We start from the raw sequence: 19,758 nt of genomic DNA on the forward strand, positions 1-19,758 counted from the left end.
TATATAATTTTTCACTTGAATAACATCTTATGAAGTTAAAAGTATTATTATCACTTATTACATACTTAACTCTAAAAGATATTGTGATCAGAAATCACTGACAAGTGGACATACTATATACAGTGTAAACTCTATATAACGACACTTAACGGACTGAGCTATTTTTGACGGTATAGAGAATGGTTGTTAAATGGAGAGAAAAAAGATATTTTACTATTCTATAATAATATGTACGGACCCCAGAAATTGGTAAATAAAACTGGCTCATTTCGGTGTAAAAAAAATGACAAAAGAGGTGCAAAAAATCTGTGTAAAAATAAGCAAGCGGTGCAAAAAATCGGTGTAAAAATAAGCAAGCGGTGCAAAAAATCGGTGTAAAAATAAGCAATCGGTAGAGACCCCAAAAAATGGTGAAAAAATTATGCCATTGGCGGTGTAAAAAAAACCTCATAGTGGATAGGCACTACAAAGTAGCAGACTCTGCCTTACATCAGCCCACTTTGTCTGTTGTTTCATCACACCAGAATACAATCTGTTTGTCTTCTACAGCATGCCTTACTGCTTCCTTATTTGCCTGGCCAATTTTTGGGACATAAGTTCGCAAAATTCGTTTAAGTAAAGTATCAAATTTTCGCGTTATTTCGCGCTTCACCATTTTTCGGGGTCTCTAATAATATGTATTTACTAATATAGTACACATTTTACACACGAACATTAATACAGTCAAACCTCTCTGAAACAACCCATCACGGTTCCCAGGAATAGGGTCTTAATAGAGGGGGGGTCATAATATAAGTTTTCTGAAATTTTCAGTTTATTTCAGACCCCCCCCCCCCCCCTCCTCCAAACCGTTACTCGCTAAGAAACCAGCCGTACAATGGCAGGATGCTGTCACTCACAATGCTAGACTGCTTTGCTTTACACCCACTTCAACCTTCATGACAAGTCCGTCGCCCTATAGGCCACCTCTAAAGAAAATATGTCAAAAGACAGTTTATTTTTACTGGTTAGTTTACATGTACGTTTAAAGCTTGCCGTAGTTAAATACACCTGTTCCTTTCAATCTCAAAACACATTCAGAATATTGATACAATTTAGCAAGTCCATTGACACAACATGTCAGCATAATTTCAATGTTGATTTTTAAACAGTATACAGGTCGAGAAATATCTGACCATATGACGAAAATGATTGCTCAATGTCCACATTATCAGTGTCTACAGCACCGCAAAAGTTTGTGACAAAGTTGCTGTGTTCAGTTTTGAATCCTTACAAAATCTGGCAATTGTCAGCAGTGAGCCATTCTTTCAAAACACTGGAAACTTGCGTCTGCAGTGCAATATGACCTAGAAATTCCTTCTTGGTAACAGTGTTGAGAAGAGGAAGATGGTGAGCAACATTATTGCATTATTGCTTACAATGTTCCCAGCAGTAAACAGTTTCCCAACAGTGCTAAAGAACTCTTTTTAATATATTTTCCCCGGAGATTTGTAGCTTGTGAGACACTTCACCTCCGAGTGTTTCATCTGACAGCTGAAGAGGGTTTTGAAAGGGCAGCTAACAAACAAGAAGTTATTTTCTATGTCATTAGAACCATCAAGTAGCAGGATGTTTTATGGTTTCTTGCTATGGTTCATGAGAAACTCTACAGAGCACAGTATTATTGCAAACTGGCAATCACTCTAGTTCTTAAAATAGACTGAGAGACTACTATTTTCTTCATTGAGAAATTTCATCAGATTGTCTATTTATTGAACAGAATGGAACCAGGAATTCCTCCTTGTCAACCGGTGCTGGGATGCTGGGAATACTTTGACATCTTTTTCTTGTTCTGAGTACTGTTTTACAGATATGTGCCATATCTGTGCTTTCTTATCTTGTATTCAAAAATAAACATTTTGACATCACTAACAAATGTATTCAACTCTTGACAGAGGCTGCACAAACTTGTGATGATATTAGGTTGTGCACCCAGCACTGAACATGAAGCATTTTCTTATGAAACACAACCTTTAGAGTCTACACAAGTTGCATGAATTCAACAGATTCAGTTAATAGTGCAATGATTACAGTTGAATGAACAGGAAATAAGATGAGGTAAAAGTTCTTTCATACTACGTGTTTCCAACCTAAAAAGTTATTGCTGCACAAACACAAATGATGCCTCAATGAAATGTGTGGAAACTATAATTTTTTTTTTTTGCTGCTTTAGTGTATAAAGAACAAAACTTTTTTTTTTTACTCTACAAGAAATTAAATCTCTTGTGTATAGTAATAAAAACTCAAATTTATCTTGTATAATTATTTACAGGAGTCTGATACATTTCCTGTGCATCATGTTCAGCATGCTTACCCGGTAGTTCACCCACTGAGTCATGGCTATCTACACCAAGACCATGGATTGGTACCTACTTAAGTCGTGGCCAATTAACAAGGGCACCCATATGATAATTTGTAGAGAGGGGGGGGGTGCAGACTTAGGGGTATGAATGTATTTTCAGTTCTGACCCTGTTAAAATTTTTTGTCCTGTTACTAAAATACTAGACCACAGTACTCATTCGCCATAAAAAAATCTTTATTGGCTACTTTATTAATTAAATATTAACTATTTTATTGAAACAAATGAATTTTTAGCAACACAAATGCAGGAATACAGTCCTTATACTTTTGCAGCGTCTCGGGTACACGGATATCAAGAATACAGTCCTTCAACTAATTGCTCTCTTTACCCCTAAATAAATGTCGCGTACAAATTAAATTAAAATAATTATAAAGTTTAAAACGTGTTGGTCAAAAGATTCAACTTTGGGAGAGAAACGATTTAAATATGTTATCAGTCAGAAAACAGTTGTTTTTAAATGTAACACCTGAACTACGCTTATAATTATAGTCAAAAATTGTTTCACAATTAAATGAATATTACTATGTTTCGATATGAATCATAATTGCTTATCATTTAGAATTAGCACAGATGGATTCAGTAGTCGAGGACTATAAGTTTATTTAGTGATAGTAAAGCGCAGAAAAAATTAGTTTATTATTAAACCAGACAATTTAACCAAACAATATTTAGATGTTAAGGAATTAAGTGACACCAAAACCAATGAAAATAATGGAAAATTTCTAAATGCTGACATAACTCCTATATCAGCTTTCCACAGAAGAGTTTAGTTAGGCGCAATTAATCCACACAAAACAACTGGACACTGTGTCGACGCGTATTTTAAGAATATAAGAAAATCCACATCGCAGTATAATTTTTTTTTGTGTCGTCTGGTTTGGGCCCCCCATTGTGGTGCGGGCCCATAGGCAACAGCCTAGATAGCCTGCGCGTAAATACGGCCCTGATAAACCCTTAAACAACAGTTGAGTACTTAACTTCAGAATTAAGGGTACATTAGAACCTCGATTTTACGAAGCCCGGACTCAACGAAGCCGCGATTTTACGAATACATTTTTCAGGAACCATCTAAAATTTGGAAAATTTAACACCAATATATATATAAAAAAAAAACATTAAAAAAAACACTATGAAAACATATAAAAATATTAATTTTTAATGCACAGCGTATTCATATTTTAAAGCCAATACAGCACAATTTACCGTTAGTGAATATTGTATAAGTTATTGCGGCATCAAACTCAAAATCGAAAAGAAAAAATGGACTAGGTACACTTTATTTATTGCAAAGTTCGAAATTTTTTAGATTGAAAAATTATGTCAAGGCCGTAAAAATATTTATTTTACCGCAAATGAACTATACTCAACATTCCTTACCCATTCCATCATTTCCAGCTCGTGAGCATAGCAACTGAGCTTGAAACCTTGTGAAGCGTGAGAGAAAGAAACAATATTGAGTAGCTACTTCCTCTCCTTTCCGCTAATATCCAGCAACCCATGCCATTAGGCATTATCTTGACATGTCGCATTCATTACCTTCGCTGCATCAGTTTCCCAGTAAAAAAAAACACTCAAAAATGGTATAAGTGACGCAGCAAGTAGACGTGACGAGCGGATTTACAACTAAGCTTTTTTTAACTTACTATACAAATAATTCCCTATGGCTATCACAAATTCAAGGACTTCTCGCACTAAAACGTACTGTGTTTTTAATGAATGTCTGTCGTTACAGAGCAGCGTTTTTCTTCACCAAATAAGCCTATGGTTAGAGACCGTAAAAATTCGCGGATTCCTTTCGAGACAGGCTGGAATCCAAACTCGTTTAGCTTAATGCTGCGTCAGTGATTGGACCGCAATTTACCTGAAGGACTCTGACCCAATGGCAAACACTCAACAAAAGAATCATAAGAATCGCAGTAAACAGGTGTCCCGAGTCGGTAGCCAATGACCAGGTGATAGTTGCCTGAGTACATAGAATCGTGGAGTCTATCCTAGTGGTCATTGAAACCGCAAATTTTTCCAGTCCCTACCTATGATCACTTTTATGAAACAGTACAGGTGTACACTGAACTGTGTGCTTGTTCTCCTCGATTATGTTACTAAAAGTGCGTTCATTAATATTTTTCAAGGATCTGTTAAAGATTAACTGATAAATATGATAAGGTGAAGTCCATAAAAATGCAAGGCAGTGAATTCTTCCAGCTCATCAACCCGACCCTGGAAAGTCTCGTCTGTGTTCAGACATCTCTGGCAAGGAGTGGACAAGTTTGCAAACTCAAATATAAATTTATTTTAGTAGCACGCGTCTTACGAAAACGAAAGATATCCAAGAAAGGCATGTCGGACAACCTACTGTCACCACACAAAAGTTAACATAATGCAATGCGTGGTGCAACTGCAGAGGGCAGACGGCAGTCATTGTTTTTACTATTTAATATTATATATATTCCGTTCAATAAATTATAACATGTATCTTCACGGGATGGGGTGTTTAAAATTTTATGAAGATAACGATTTTACGAATGCAATCCAAGCGACCATGAGCGTACGTAAAATCGAGATTCCAGTGTAAATTGCTTCTGAGTAGGGGTGTGCGGGAATAGGTTTTTGTACTGCGGGAAATTTTCGGGAAAAATTAATTATTCCCGCGGGAAACGGGACAGGATCGGGGAAAAAAAAAAAAATGCAAATTTTTAATTCTAATATGAGAAGATGGCCATTCAAACGTTTCTTGCAAAGTTAGTTGTTTTTTTGCCACTATTTCTTTTGTCTGCTTCACTTGCTCTTTTTTCAGCGGCGACTTCATATATTTTAGCATCCTCAAATTATTTTTTTATAGATGGATGTTTATTGAGATGTCTTAGTAATCCAGACGTGCTACCATGCTCGCATCTCAAAAATGTTTCACACAAGACACACTTTGCCAGGGATTATTTCTGTCAGACGTTCAAAATACTTCAAAACACTTTTAGGTTTACAAGTAACAAGCTGATCAGTTGCGACCTCCATTATTTGTAGGCTGCTAGTTTGTTTTGATATACAACGGCATCGAAAATAGGAACAGATACTTTGCACAAGCCTTAATAAAGTAACGTCAGCCGACAAAGCCCGCCAAACTAAACAGTAAACAACTATTTTTTTCTCCCAAAGCAAAATCATAGAACATTAGATACTCGTGAGCAGTGGTGTAAAACTACGTGATTTCATATTTTTCAAAGTGCCAATACAGTTCTCTACATCGCCACTGCTATCAAGTAATGAGAACGGTTACGCTTCGTTATATAACGCAAGTCTAGTATTTCTTATATCTTTGGCGAAAAGGTTGGATTGCACATGTGGTTTGTTTGTGTCTAAGGAGACACAGTGGTTTTAGGTTAAGTATTCGATGGTGACGGCAATAACGTTATATAACTGACTATTCACGTATCTTGCAAATTTATACCCTAGAAGAAATATATTTATGAACGCATACAATAAGGTACTCCATGTACGTTTTTTATGCTCCAATTAGATATGTGTAAACGATTATCATAATTCACTGCAGACCACAGCTGCCACTACGATCGGCATAAGTTTAAAAGATGTTTTGCGTTTAAATAGTACGGGAACCCTTCAAAAATGTACGAATTCATAAAAAATATTGTTGTAAAAACAGTTCGAATTGATAGAAAACATTTTCACATGATTAGTAAACATTTGTAAATTTTTAAACAATTTCCCGAAAAATTCGGGAGTAATAAAATTCCCGCCCGGCATTTCGGGAAGCCTATTTTCCCGACTTTTTTCCCGAAGCGTCGGGATCCCGCACACCCCTACTTCTGAGTCTACTGAAGGTAGCGGAATCCTTATCCCTTTAAAAACTTTTGAAGGGAAAAAGTGGTTTCCCTCTAAATTCCAACATAAATTTTACGTTGTAGACTTTTCTGAACAATAATTCTTATTAGAGTAACTTTAAAGGTTACCTTAAAAATTGTGAATATTCTGAGGGGATGTGACGAATGAGGAAAACTAAGAAACACTACATAATAACAATGGTTTTTATCTTTACACTTTTCACTTATTTATTTACACTTAAGTTATTTATACTGACTGAATACACTAAACTAAATCTAGACCAGATGCATAAAACTGTAGGTAGACCTAAAGACTATTGAAAAATCTCTGTTTTGAGATGTTATTTGTGAACATACACATTATTATGACGAAAAAGTAGCAAAACATTTCGCCGTCTACAAGCACAAGTCAACTGTCGCGTCATCTAACTCTGACTGGTCTAAATCTGTTGTGTTGTGTTATTGCGTGAGCTTGGGCAGGATTACGAAGGGGAATGCAGACTTGCCAACCTTTACGATGTTTTCGTAAAATGTACGAAAATCACGTCCGTTTTACGATTGTACGAGGATGTCTGCATTTTTTACGAATTTTAAGTACGAGACGTTTATTAAAACATGTATTTTCCGTCTGCCTTGAATGTTTTATTGTATGGTTTGTGAAAGCTGTTGCCATGTGTTGTTGCTGTGGAAACGAGTGCAGTAATTGAGTTATATTTTTGGTCGAAGGCCAGCGAACCACGTAATTAGTTGTTCTATTGTATATCTTTCCTTATTGGCCGCCTGAGTTACATTGATGCGCTTACAACCAATCACGAACCAGTTTAAATAGCATTTTTAGTTTGGCAAGATGGTGTCGTGCATAATCGTATGTTTTGACTCTTCAGTTAAAGCTGAGCCAATTTTGATTTTGTTTATTACAGGTTAGGAAACAAATTTATTGCATGTTTTTAATAAAAACATGTTATGTGCACAGTTAACGGAAGTGGAATCAAGTGAAGAATAAAATGCCCCCGAAACGTGATACGCACTATTCTCAGGCATTTCGCGATACATACACGCAGGATTTTCCGTGTATTCTTAAATCAAGCAAGGGAACACAGTTTGCATTTTTTCAGTGTGTAGATGCGACATCAACATTGGGCACGGCGGAAGATATGACACCAATCTCCACGTGAACTGTTCAAAACAACTCGCAAATGTTAAAAGTGTCGCAGTCAGTTCAGAGGTTAGTGATTAGTTCGCTAAAAATAACAGCACAGACAATGCTGTAATACGTGCAGAATGTACGTTTAACACATTTTGGTTGAACATAATATTCCTTTAAATGTTTCGGATCATGCCGGCCCGTTAGTCAGTTTTTTTTCTTTTTTTCTTTTTTTCCAAATTCTGAAGTAGCAAAAAAATTTGGTTGCGCAAGAACAAAGTCGACGGAAAGAAAGAGATGGCAACAGATGAAACTATAAAATTGTTTGTAATTTACAAACTGGCATTTTCAGTCGCGACCGACGGTAGCAATGACTCTGAATCCAAATTATATCCACTAGTAGTAACATTTTGTGATGCAAGTTTGAAAATGATAGTGTCAAGGTTGCTTTCATTACCAGTACTCCAGGGAGATTCTTCTGGAAGTTAACTGATATCAGTTTATATTGTAACAAAGGTACACTCTGTTGATTTGTAGGGTACCCCAAGGAACGAAGTTTTTTCTTTGATGTGATAATAAGCAAAAATGTTTCCATAATGGTAAATAATGAGAATGATTGTTGGTCTGCAATGTTAATGTATGTTAAAACGATTACATAATTTCGATTACTAGAAAAAATGTGATATCATGAAAGTTTATTAATTTTTCAATTGCCGCAAGCATTTCACGCGTGTTATATTATTTTTTATGTATTTTACTAATTGAGGGTTTCAAAAGTTGGCAAGTCTGGGAATGACTCGCCACGGGCGTTGAGCTTGCCCGCATTTTCTCCCTGTACACAACACCTTATATCGCAGCAGCAGAAACTAATGCTTGACCTAACATAAAAAATGAAGTATACATGTAAAAAACGATATACAATAATATCTTCGTGTTGAACCACTTCTACATAATACCGAATTTAAATAATTTTCTTTAAAGTAAAACACCTGACTACACTATATATTTTTTCCTTCCCTGAAAGCTAAGGGGGGGGGGGGCACGCCCCCCCCCCTGCCCCCGGGTATGGGCGCCCTTGCCAATTAAATAGTCCGCCAAGCGTGGTAACTACAATGGTCATGCAAAATGTTGAGGGTTGTGGCAGTGGCTATGACCAGTAGTGTACACAGGGGAAGTGGTTTTGGGGGGGGGGGGGGGATATAAAAAATACATACATACATACATACTCACTCTTCCCCACCCCTAAAAAAAATTATTCCCAATTAAACCAAATAAAACTGTAAGCTGGTCTCGCTGCACGCACTTGGGGCACGGCTCAACCGTCTTGATGCCCGGGTAAGAAGCTAGGCTCCACGTACAACTTATCCACTGCATCCAGGACCTCATTAAATCCTGGAGGCATGTCAATCATATTCTGTTCATGTTTAAACAAACAAGATTGCAGCCTGAAAACCTATTCAATATGTAATATAAAATATTATATTTGTACAAAACTCCACACATGTACAGAAATCATTTTACAACCGGCTTGTGGAACGCTGGGTCGTCAAATATTAGTTCTCTTGGCGGTGGTTTGCTGTCCCTGTCAGCTGTAGACCAGGTTAAGGTAAATCTCAAGCCTTTGTTAACTGTGCTAAGAGAAAAAAATTAATGGTACGATACCATAAAAACATATTGACTACATTGCCAACAAGGCAATGCTGAAGTTGTTACCACTCCTACACTCATATGAGACAAGTGCTGGAACATGGGGGGTTTTGGGTAGGGGACATTCATACACTCGTTTAGCATAAAATACATTTCTATATAAGACTAAATTTTGAGTATTGTATTATACCCAAGGTATAGTATGAGATACTACAATCCCACCTGGTTTAGTATGTTTTGCTTACTACTTTTCATTATTTTTAGGCCTGTGCGAATATTCGAATTTTCGAATATAAAAACGAATAGTTTATTATTCGTATTCGATTCGATTTTGAATACTAACACTTCGAAAAAACGAATATTCAGTCATTTACGAAAAAGGCTGAGCGGGATCACTACATCTGGCCACGTAAAGCCCGTTTGAACACAGTAATTCGGAGCGATAACTAACGTATTTTATGTAGAAGAATGTCGTCAGGTCGTTTAAAATAGATTTGAACTGTCAGCATACTGATAAAGATAAATACGTGTTTGTAAAATCTATACGTTATAGGTGATAGTTTTCAGATTAGAGGGTGAAACATGGTTTGTCGGCACTGTAATTTTGTTCCGAACGTGACGGCGAAGAGAAAGAAAATTGTACAGACCATGTGGAAAACATCTGGCCGCATACTCACAGCAAAGACTCCAAAAGCCTAACATGCTACGTCAAATGTTTTTCAATAGGATAATACACAGTAAACGACCGGATGCAGGCGGAAAAAATCACAACACCCCCCCCCCCCCCCCCACTTTATACCCTTCCCACCCTTCCCAAATTCCTCGCGTAGTGACAGCTCAGGCAATTATCCTGTCCCGCGCGTAAAAAAAAAAAACTCTTGTTAAGAACTTACTTAAAAGCTTGCGATCACAATACATGGTGTACCAAGATTGTGAAGTAAATGTGTTTTCTATGATGGTAGATCCACGGTTCAAAGATTCACTAATTAAGGATGAAAATTAAAAAAAAAATATGGGTTGAAAATTTGTGCAGGGAGGTATGTAAGCTGTGTAAGCTGAACACAGTAGCTGAAACTATAACTGAGACAAGTGAGGCTACAAGTGAAATGCCTATTAAGAAGTCTTCTCTGTGGGCCTACGTGAAACCTTCAACAGCAGCTGTCTACTCTTGCAAGCTACTAAGAAACTATCCAAGGAGAAGTAAACGAATATCTGGCAGCACCCTTAATCCCAAAGAATGAAAATCCTTTCAGTTTCTGGTCAGAGAAGGGGCGCACTTGTTTCCGAAACATAGCTGTGGTAGCAAGAAAGTACTTGCCTATACCTGCCACACAAGTGTGCAGTGAGAGACTTTTCTCAACAGCTGGCAACATTGTGACGTGTAGAAGAGAAAGAGTCTACTCCCCGAAAATGTAGAGCAGCTTGTGTTTCTCCACAAAAATTTAAATTAGCTAATATGTAGTGGTGTGACAAGACTTTTTAATACGAACTAATTATAAAATTGGAGAACCTTAAAATTTTAAGTACTGTCAGTTTTTTGATTCTACATACATTGTATCGGTAAATATGTACCTGCTATCATATTGTAATGTGATGTGATATATATATAACATGTTTTATGGGATTTCAATTCTCATTCAAATTATTCAAACTCAATATTCGTATTCGAGAATAATTTGGTATTCGTATTTGAATTCAATTCGAACTAAAAAACTGATATTCGCACAGGCTTAATTATTTTATTAATTTATTTTATGATCTGTCACATGCCCACCAACAGCCGAAGGATTAAGCGGTGGGCATGAAACATGCAGACAAGGATAAACAAGATAAAAAAAAAAGTATGCAAGTATGAGGACACTCCCCTCCATCATATCAAGAGCAGGCAAAAACTACCTGAGGGGAATCCACAACAGATAGCACATCTGCAAATAGCCAACACACGTGAGGTGAGTGAGTCTCAATTTAAAAATTCATTTTCAATTATGATTTCAATCACCCAGGTATCGTAAAGCATACTATTACTGTAGCCCAAAGTATTCTAGTATAAAACATGATACAGTTCATATATTAACAACTGTATTATAATTTTCACATAAGCATATTAATAGTCAAGACATGGTTCAGGTTCTTGGGAACGATAAATTTTCTGTTTGTATTAAATCTGCAACTCACAAATCACAGGCTTAACTAAATGTAAAGGCTTTAAACTAAAAACCTGCACCACCAATGTGCACAATGCACAACTAGTAACATACGATAGAACAGCAAGAAAAGGATATTTATGTAGAAGCTTGAAGATGCCGGTTCCAACAGACATCGGGATGCCCATGATTATGGACTCGCTTACTCCATTGATGGCATCCTTCTGTCCAAAGTAGGCTGCATCGAACAAGTGGTCTGCAGTCTTCTCAAACTACAAACAGCGTTGTACAGTAAATATAGAAGTGATAGCCTTGTTGTATATGGTACATTCATGAAGTATCTATGAAATCATTAAAAAAATGAAACTCATTCATTGCTTGTATTAATCTAGAAAATGTTAACTTTGAACCATTGAAATTACAAAATAGCCATTATTATTAATGTAATAGTAAAGCTGGGCGGGATCCCAGTTTTTACCGAAAAATAGGAACATTGGGAGGGAAATTACTTTTTCCCAATTTTATTCCGATAGTACACGTGTCCACGTGCCAAACTTTTCGGTAAAAAAACTATTTTCAAGAAAGCACTGCACTTCAACCTAATTCAATGCATGCATGCAATTGAAAATGCACCATATTCAGCAGTTCAAACACAAACTAAAAACGGCGATGTCAACAGTATTTACAGCCAAAATCGTAAACAAGCACTTAATTCAACATTTAAAACACACCAAATCATCAAAGTTATTTCACTTCTGTCGCAAAACATTAGTGAAACTAATCTCATTTTTGATTTAAACTACGAAGATTAGTTATATTAAACACGTAAGAAACAGTTATTTGTTTGTTTTGTATTGTCTACCGGTAATGAAAAAAATAAACAAAATTTAGCTACAAAAGCATGGACTACATAAAAAATCATGGGAACTGTCATGCTATGGACCAATTGTGAACAAGATAGATGAAACAATGTTTAAATTGATAGTCAAGATTGATCTACCACCATGTTCACAGTAGTAGCTTTTTTTGTTGATTTTTCTCATAAATCAAATGTGACTTGTGCTTAGAAGCAACATAAAAAACCTAAATGTGAATAAAAGTGACAGAGTCAAGTGAAAATTCGCTGTAAATAAATTTGTAATATTGCCAAACAAGTACGTGGCCACTGTAAATAACTAAAACAAGTAAATCTCTTGAGTTAAAAATGTAATTTTTTTTTAAATTAGGCTTTTTGTTCTAGTTTCATGGTTATAAAATGAAATAAGGTTAGTCTAATTTTGTGGTTTTATACAGTCCTTGAAAAATACCTGCCTCTATTTATGTATTATAATCACCTGATATGGAGGCTGTACAAGAAAAGTGACAACATTTATCCTTTGTAATATCATGCAAATGTTTGAAATTGCAACTAAAATAATTCCCGATCCCATTTCTTGTGGAAATTTTTTTCCCCATAGGAAATTTTTTTTTAACAAATATTCCCTATCCTGCCCAGCTCTAGAAAATAGTAATTACAGTAAAACCCTTTAATTTGTGACCCCTCAATAGTCCCGGGAATATAGTCATATTACATTTCTTGCACCTTGATAGTGTTCAGTTATCTCTGGCAAAAATTTGAAATTTTTTAAAATTTGAATATGAATCAAGAATTAATTTTAATATCAGACATCTTTCGAAAAGAAAAAAATACCAAGAAAAGCATACCTACTGTAACTAAAATGAGAATAAACATGGTACAATGCGCGGAGCAACTATATCTTTAATTGAGCGTTAGGTCCAGTTGATGCTGATTTTATGAGGAAAAATAAAGGTATTTTCATTAAAGTTATGATTGAACAGACGTGGGTCAGAACTATATATACCACGTCAGAGAGATCAAGAAGGTTAAGCTCCATGCTTTTATGTAGCTGAAGCAAGCGAGACTAAGGGTGGAGAAGTGGAATTGAAGGGAGGGTGGACAACAGGCAGTACCATTTTTTGTGTGCTGTGAAGCAATTTTTTTTGACCCACGGGAAAAAGATAATTCTTCTAACTTTCAAGACAAGATGTACATCACTGGTGGCAGTCGGAATGTTAGAGGGGGGGGGGGGGGTTTGGGTGGCATCAGGACAGCCGCTAAGTGTACATGTTGAAGCATGACATGATAACCTGGCCATTTTTTCTGTTAATACTTTATTGCCGGATGTTTTCTACCAGATTCGTACAAGTTTTCTTTGCCACATTTTGCAGCGTTGTGTGCTGTTTACAAACAGGTATAAAGCCTTATTAGTTTTTTGACAGTAATAATATACATAATTATAACTCCTAGCAAAATTAAGTAAAGTGATATATAATGCAGTTGCTAAGTCACAGACAAACCATAATAAATTGGTCTAGTGTTTTATTAATTTTATTATCATTTACATTTCTGAATAATGGAAAATAAAAACCCTCCACATAACAAACCCTATCAATCTCAAAAATTTTGAATTCCCCCAACCCCATTCCAATGGAAAAATATTTTTTTTTTGTGATTTTATGTAAATCAGTACAGTAGAGCTTCATTATAAAGAACACGAAGGGACCAAAATTATGGCAGTTTGTTATAATGAAGTTCTTTATACCGAAATCACAATGATTGCCTGTTTTGGGGTTTTGAACATAACTCGATCTTGTTAAAAAACAAAGTAGAAAATCTAATACCAATATGAGTGGTACAAGCAATGCTGTAATTAATCAAAAATATAAAATTTAAAAGTTAGGAATTTTTTTTTACATTTTATTGTCTTCCAAACTGGATCACTGGGTGAGAATTGTGGATAATGTTGATTTGGAGATACCTAACTTTTTAGCCACATCAGTCTTTTTATTTTCTTTATCTACTGCTTTTAACATTTCAAGTCGTTTCCTAGAAGACATGTTCAGTAGTACGGTTTTTTAAACTATAAAAACAAATGCACCCTACACATGTAAAAATAAGTTATACATGTAGTATAGCCAAATATTGTAATAGGATAATATGGGAAACAGACAAAAGAAATGCGAGACATGTTTTTCAGCGAACCTGGCGGCGTGGACTGAACCTACGCTTTGGAAACGCGGTAAAAGGCATTGAAGTGTGTTTGGTGTGATAAGATTATGGTTCTATTTGCGAATAAATGAACTCATTATTATGTGAACAGTAATTCAGAATGGCCGGAAATATTTGTGCGGTGTTTGGCTGCAAAAATTACAACGTATATATAGTTATATAGTTTCATGCAAAAATATATATATTTATTTCAGAATAATGCACTTTTACAAATAATTTAGACTTGTGTATACATTTATAATATTTTTCAACTGTGAAATTGTTTTTGTTATGTTTTTATTGATATAGTAAATGATGTTAAGACATTTTGTATTTTTACATTGACTAGCTTCATATGGATAATTTTAATAATAAATATATGTCTGCTTGGAGAGCGATCAATGCCGAGATAAAAAATATAAAACATAAAAATAAAGATACACCTATATCAGTTCAATGCTTTGCAAATGTTTGTGAAAATGCTAGGCCCCAATGATCATGGTGTTGATTTGGATAATGTTTTACAACTGTTAAGTCACAAACAAAAAAATGGTAACTTACAACAATTTTTAAATGTATTGAAATAACAGTAAGTGATGTAAACAATGTTTTCTTCAGTTTAAGTAATTCTCGTTCTGAGGATTATTATGGTTCTAATTAAATTATTAGGCAATTGCATGATGTATGACTAGTTCCTGTCACTTTCTTAATTAATTGGTTGTTTCAGGAAGGAGATTATCCAAGTTGTTTAAAGATATCTTTAAATTCTATAGGATGGAACATGGAATTAATGTTATTATCTTCTTATTTAAATGGATGCAAATTTTCAAAATAAAAGATAAAACATTAGGCATATTGGGCCTTAAAAAGATAGAGTACCACAAGGATTAGTCCTTGGACCATTGTTTTTTTAATCTTCTTCAATGACTTACCTGATTATGTACAAAATGGGAAATGTATTTTATATGTCGTTTACACTACCTTTTTAAATAATGATAAATATCCAGATTTTTTTACATCTCACAATTTTACAAGCTTCTGATAAGTTTCATTACTGAGTTAAGATAAATAAGTTAGTTGCTAAACATGATAAAACAATATTTTTTTTCTTTAAAAACTTAACAATTAAATACTGTAAATTTTTTTGGTATTTATCTTGAGAGTAATTTAAATTGGAATTCTTACACAAATGTCCTAACAAACGTCTTTCGAAGGTAACCTATTTACTAAGAAAATTAAAATATTGTACAAATCAACAACTAGTAATTAATTCCTACTACGCTTCATTTCATACTCATCTCCTTTATGGAATTAGAGTATGGAGTAATTCAGCTGAAGCGTATGGCTTTTTCTATGGCAGTAAAAAGTAATCAAAAGTATGGTAGGAATTTCTGACAGAATGATGTAGAGAGCATTTCATAAATCTTAAGATACTCATGTCGTTACCTTGTATTTTTATTTTACATTGTTTATTGTTTATTAAAAGTAATTTAGCGACATATCTTAAGAAAAAGTGTGCATGATTACAATACTAGAAATAAGAGATTTAATTTATGTTAATTGCAGACTATTATCCAAGACTCAGATGAATTTAAATAACATAGGTGTAAAATTGTTGTAACAGGTTACAGTTAAGTGCTAGATATGTATCTTTTAATAAGTTAAGATGATCTTTGGTACAGTGGTTTAAAACTTATGCATTGTATTCATTGGAAGAATGTAACAATTTAAATTTTAGTGACCTTATGTTTTTCTAAGTTATAATAATGTAATATTTTATTTGTATATATAAATGTTTCATGTACTTATATTGTAATGTGTTGACAATTTCTATTATACTTAACGAGTTTAATGACATTAAAGTTTATGTTTATGTTGCAACCTTAAGATGAAGTATCTAATTCATATAGTGGTTGAATGAATGAAGCTAGAAATGTGTCGAATTACATAAAATTGAAGCCAGCCAAGAAGAATGCTAATACATACATCTGAAATGTGTTGATTCTTTATATCATTGTGAAGAAAATTTTTTAATTTTGTGTCACACCTGCCGGTAAAATTGTTTGGTTGCTGTAGGTACTTCGAATTTTAAGTTACAGCTAAAAAAAAAATTGTAAGAATTAAATTTTTAAACTATCAAGTGTATTCTGTAATATTTCTAGAAGCAGATATTACAAATATTATGAATAATGTACTGAAAGGATTATGTTATGTAGTTACTTCTGCATTTTGAAAGTATGTAATTATGAAAATAAGGTTTGGTATAATTTTGTTATATTGAAATGTGTTTCATTAAAGTACAACTGTATTTCAATTTTTGATATTCAATTTGATGTCCTGTGTATTCATCCTGTAAAACCAATCTTAAAAAATATCTGATAACAAGAGATTATGCCCTAATATCTTGATGACTAGTAATCCACAATTGAAAAAAAAAAATTTATAGCACAAATAAATATATAAAATTTGTGTGTGGAGGTTGTATTTTTATTTTTACAATCCCAACTTGCATGCTATTAGTGTTCCTATGGATATGAAGTTCTACATAAATGCTGACTAACCTCGCACTCTTTAACATGCTCAACTAGTTTGAATCAAGTTAATTGTTACATGATGACACAGTATTTCTCGTATTGAAAATGTTATTTATTATAAAGAAATTAATTTTGTTCCATATTGTAACTGGAATGCACATTTCATATATACCAGTGGAAGTAAGTAAATTAAAAAAATTTCAGTACAGCTATTACATATGTGTGTCTGCATAACTAATATTGAAGGAATTTCCAAAATATTAAATGGAAGAAACCTGATATAACATGACATACATATTTATATACTAGACAAAGTCTAGTATTTACATGTCCACCAAGAATTTATTTCCTGTATATCAACTTTACTATATTATGTAGTGTGTCTAAATAGAAATACTTCCAACGGAGATGCACTGGTTGAGTGATAACACTCGCTTCCCAAGGTGACTGGGAATTGATTACCAGCACAGATATTTAACTAATTGGAAACATGGTGGACGTTTGCATTGCCTGGGGGTTTTATCGGGGCACTCCCATTTTATTCACCATTCTTCAGGCTGGTGGGAACAACAGGTCTATCATTTGGGTACTTACACCTTGTCTCTTGCATGGAAACTAATATCGATTTACATTTTCATTTCCTAACATGAAAAGTACTGCCGTAAAATTAATATATGCTTATAATTAGGTATAACATTTTGTAATTATTGTAAAGTGAGCCATTTCCCTTGCATACTGGCAAGCTATGCAGAGATCACCTTCAGATTAACTGAACTCAACCTAACCTAACAATATTAAAAACAGCAGTTCCATAATCACACTGCTTTGATGGAGAATAAAACTTATCCGCTACAGCATCCATAGTGAACAAAAATGTGGCATGCCTTAGACTACTCTGAAATTAAGAAGGTTCTTGCTAATATACTACTGGTAGTAATTTATCTATTGCTAGACCATTTTTTTAATGTTAATAATAACAATGTGTTAACACTTGCAGCTAGGTTTTGTCATAATTACACTTATCCTATACCTTAAGTCTGTTTTGTTAAATAGGGTGTCAACAGTTTTTGCCAATGACTATTGATGCTCAAAAGTCACTTCATATTTAACTATACAATTATGTATACAAAACTATAATAGTTATCAAAACTAATATTCTTTATTAATGTCTAGATCTTTCTTAAACAAACATGCAATGCTACACTTATAACCCCAGCCCAAAAAACATAACCTAACTCTGTGGTGACAACATAAAAACTTTTAATGATTTTAGTTTCTATGCACTTCTATAGCCTCCCGCTGTCTCCTTCTAATAATTCTCCCAATTTCAATATCACACTATCATCAAGTCTTCTAAACCTAATAAATAAATAAATATATATATATGTATGTTTTTGGTTTGATTATGGATTTCTATTTAAAATGCAGTCACATTTTCAGGTGAGAAGTTAATTTCATACATACAATTTACTTCCGTTACTAAAACTAGTTCTTTTTTCCTTAAAAATAAAACAGCTGGAAAACCAATTAGATACTACCTACTACTTGTTCAGTTATTTTGATAGATTATATTTTAAACATAATTACATATCTATCTTTGACACCTACCTTTAAATAAAGCCTGAGAACAGTTCTGTATGAATAATAGCCTTTAAATTTGTTTGAATTTCTAGTTTTGGTAAAAACAGCACTTAATTGTGTAAACATGTTGCCTTTAATATGCACGTAAAATTGAATTACGCGGGGCTTTCTTCAGTCCACGCCGCTAGAATGCGCTGCAGTCTGGTGTCTCGCGCTTCGCCAATGCTAATTGGCCTGAGTTTCCCATATTATCCTATTACAATATTTGGTATAGCCACGTTTCTGGGAAGCCTACAACTCACGTAGTTTCGGTTTTCTGCAAGAATTTGCGAAGATTTCCGAAGTTTTGCGTTTTGGTATTAACGCCACTTCAGCCGCTAAATCAGAAGATCAAGCATGTTGTGACTAACCTAACACAACCCTTCGATTTTTTAAATTTCAATTTTTGAGAGAAATCTGAAGTTGCACGAACGTGCTAGGGAACCGAAACTATGTGAGTTGTAGGCATGGGGCGGTAACTCAATGGGAGGGGAGTGAACAATGTTGTTAGTCCTGTGCACACCCGCCAGAGTGCAGTTGCTGTAGTTACCATTTGTGTTTTTTGGCGGGAGGGGGGTAAAATTAAAAATGGCTACTTAAATGAGTGTAAACACGTGTGGTTATTGTGAAAATTGATTGTTCCTGTTCACGTTGTGACCATTTATGGTGAAAATGACTAGAAAAAAGCCATGCTGTGTTCCTGGATGTCGAGATACAACATCTATCCGGCATCGCTTGCCAAAAAATGACGATGTTTCGTATAAGATATGGCTGGAAAGAATAAACAACCCTAGGCTTTTGTCGCTGGATAAGGAACGTGTTTATAAAACATACGTCGTGTGTGAACGTCACTTTATAGATGACTGCAAAAATCTTGGTTCGAAGCATTTAAAGATCTATTCGCTTCCATCATTGCATTTACCAAATTTCACAGAAGTAGGTACCGTAAATAACTCCTTTGGATATCCACGAAAAGGTAAGTAAACTTGAATCAAAGTTAAATTTTTTTATCTGCAGCCCATTAAACGTTAGATTTGTAACTTCAACTGTAGGAATTAAGGTAACATTTTTATAATTTGTATTAACAAATTTATACCACTTAAGGCCTAGATGCATACATTTTATAGTTCATGAATTGCATTACTACTTTATAGTGCCATAGTTATTCCCAGTTAATAACGAACATACTTCAATGCATGGTCATACTGGAATAGAAAACAATGTAAAGAAAATAAATCTTAATCAAGTTCAAACTAATGTTACTTCATCTGGGTAGGCCTATTTCAATAGTTGGCATGTATCGTTGAATTAAGCAGGAGGTAGGCTGTGTGTCGTTAATTGTGTGAATTAATGTAATATATAATGGTTCCCCTGAAGTCAGTACT

General features: G+C 34.4%; 1 protein-coding gene across 1 annotated transcript in view; it reads right to left on the reverse strand.

The window, feature by feature from the left end:
• Positions 1–8,830: 8,830 nt before the first annotated feature.
• The window catches only part of LOC134528098 (DNA-directed RNA polymerase III subunit RPC1), an 88,243-nt gene continuing 77,315 nt past the window's right edge, over positions 8,831–19,758 (reverse strand). Inside the window, exons 26-27 of the mRNA XM_063361360.1 lie at positions 11,308–11,442; positions 8,831–8,969 (exon numbers count right to left, since the gene is read on the reverse strand). Of these exons, the coding sequence (XP_063217430.1) occupies positions 8,892–8,969; positions 11,308–11,442 (213 nt within the window). The 3' untranslated portion in view covers positions 8,831–8,891. The remainder of the gene's footprint in view (positions 8,970–11,307; positions 11,443–19,758) is intronic.

The sequence above is a fragment of the Bacillus rossius genome, chromosome 1, assembly GCF_032445375.1.
Source record: "Bacillus rossius redtenbacheri isolate Brsri chromosome 1, Brsri_v3, whole genome shotgun sequence".
NCBI classification, from domain to species: Eukaryota; Metazoa; Arthropoda; class Insecta; order Phasmatodea; family Bacillidae; genus Bacillus; species Bacillus rossius.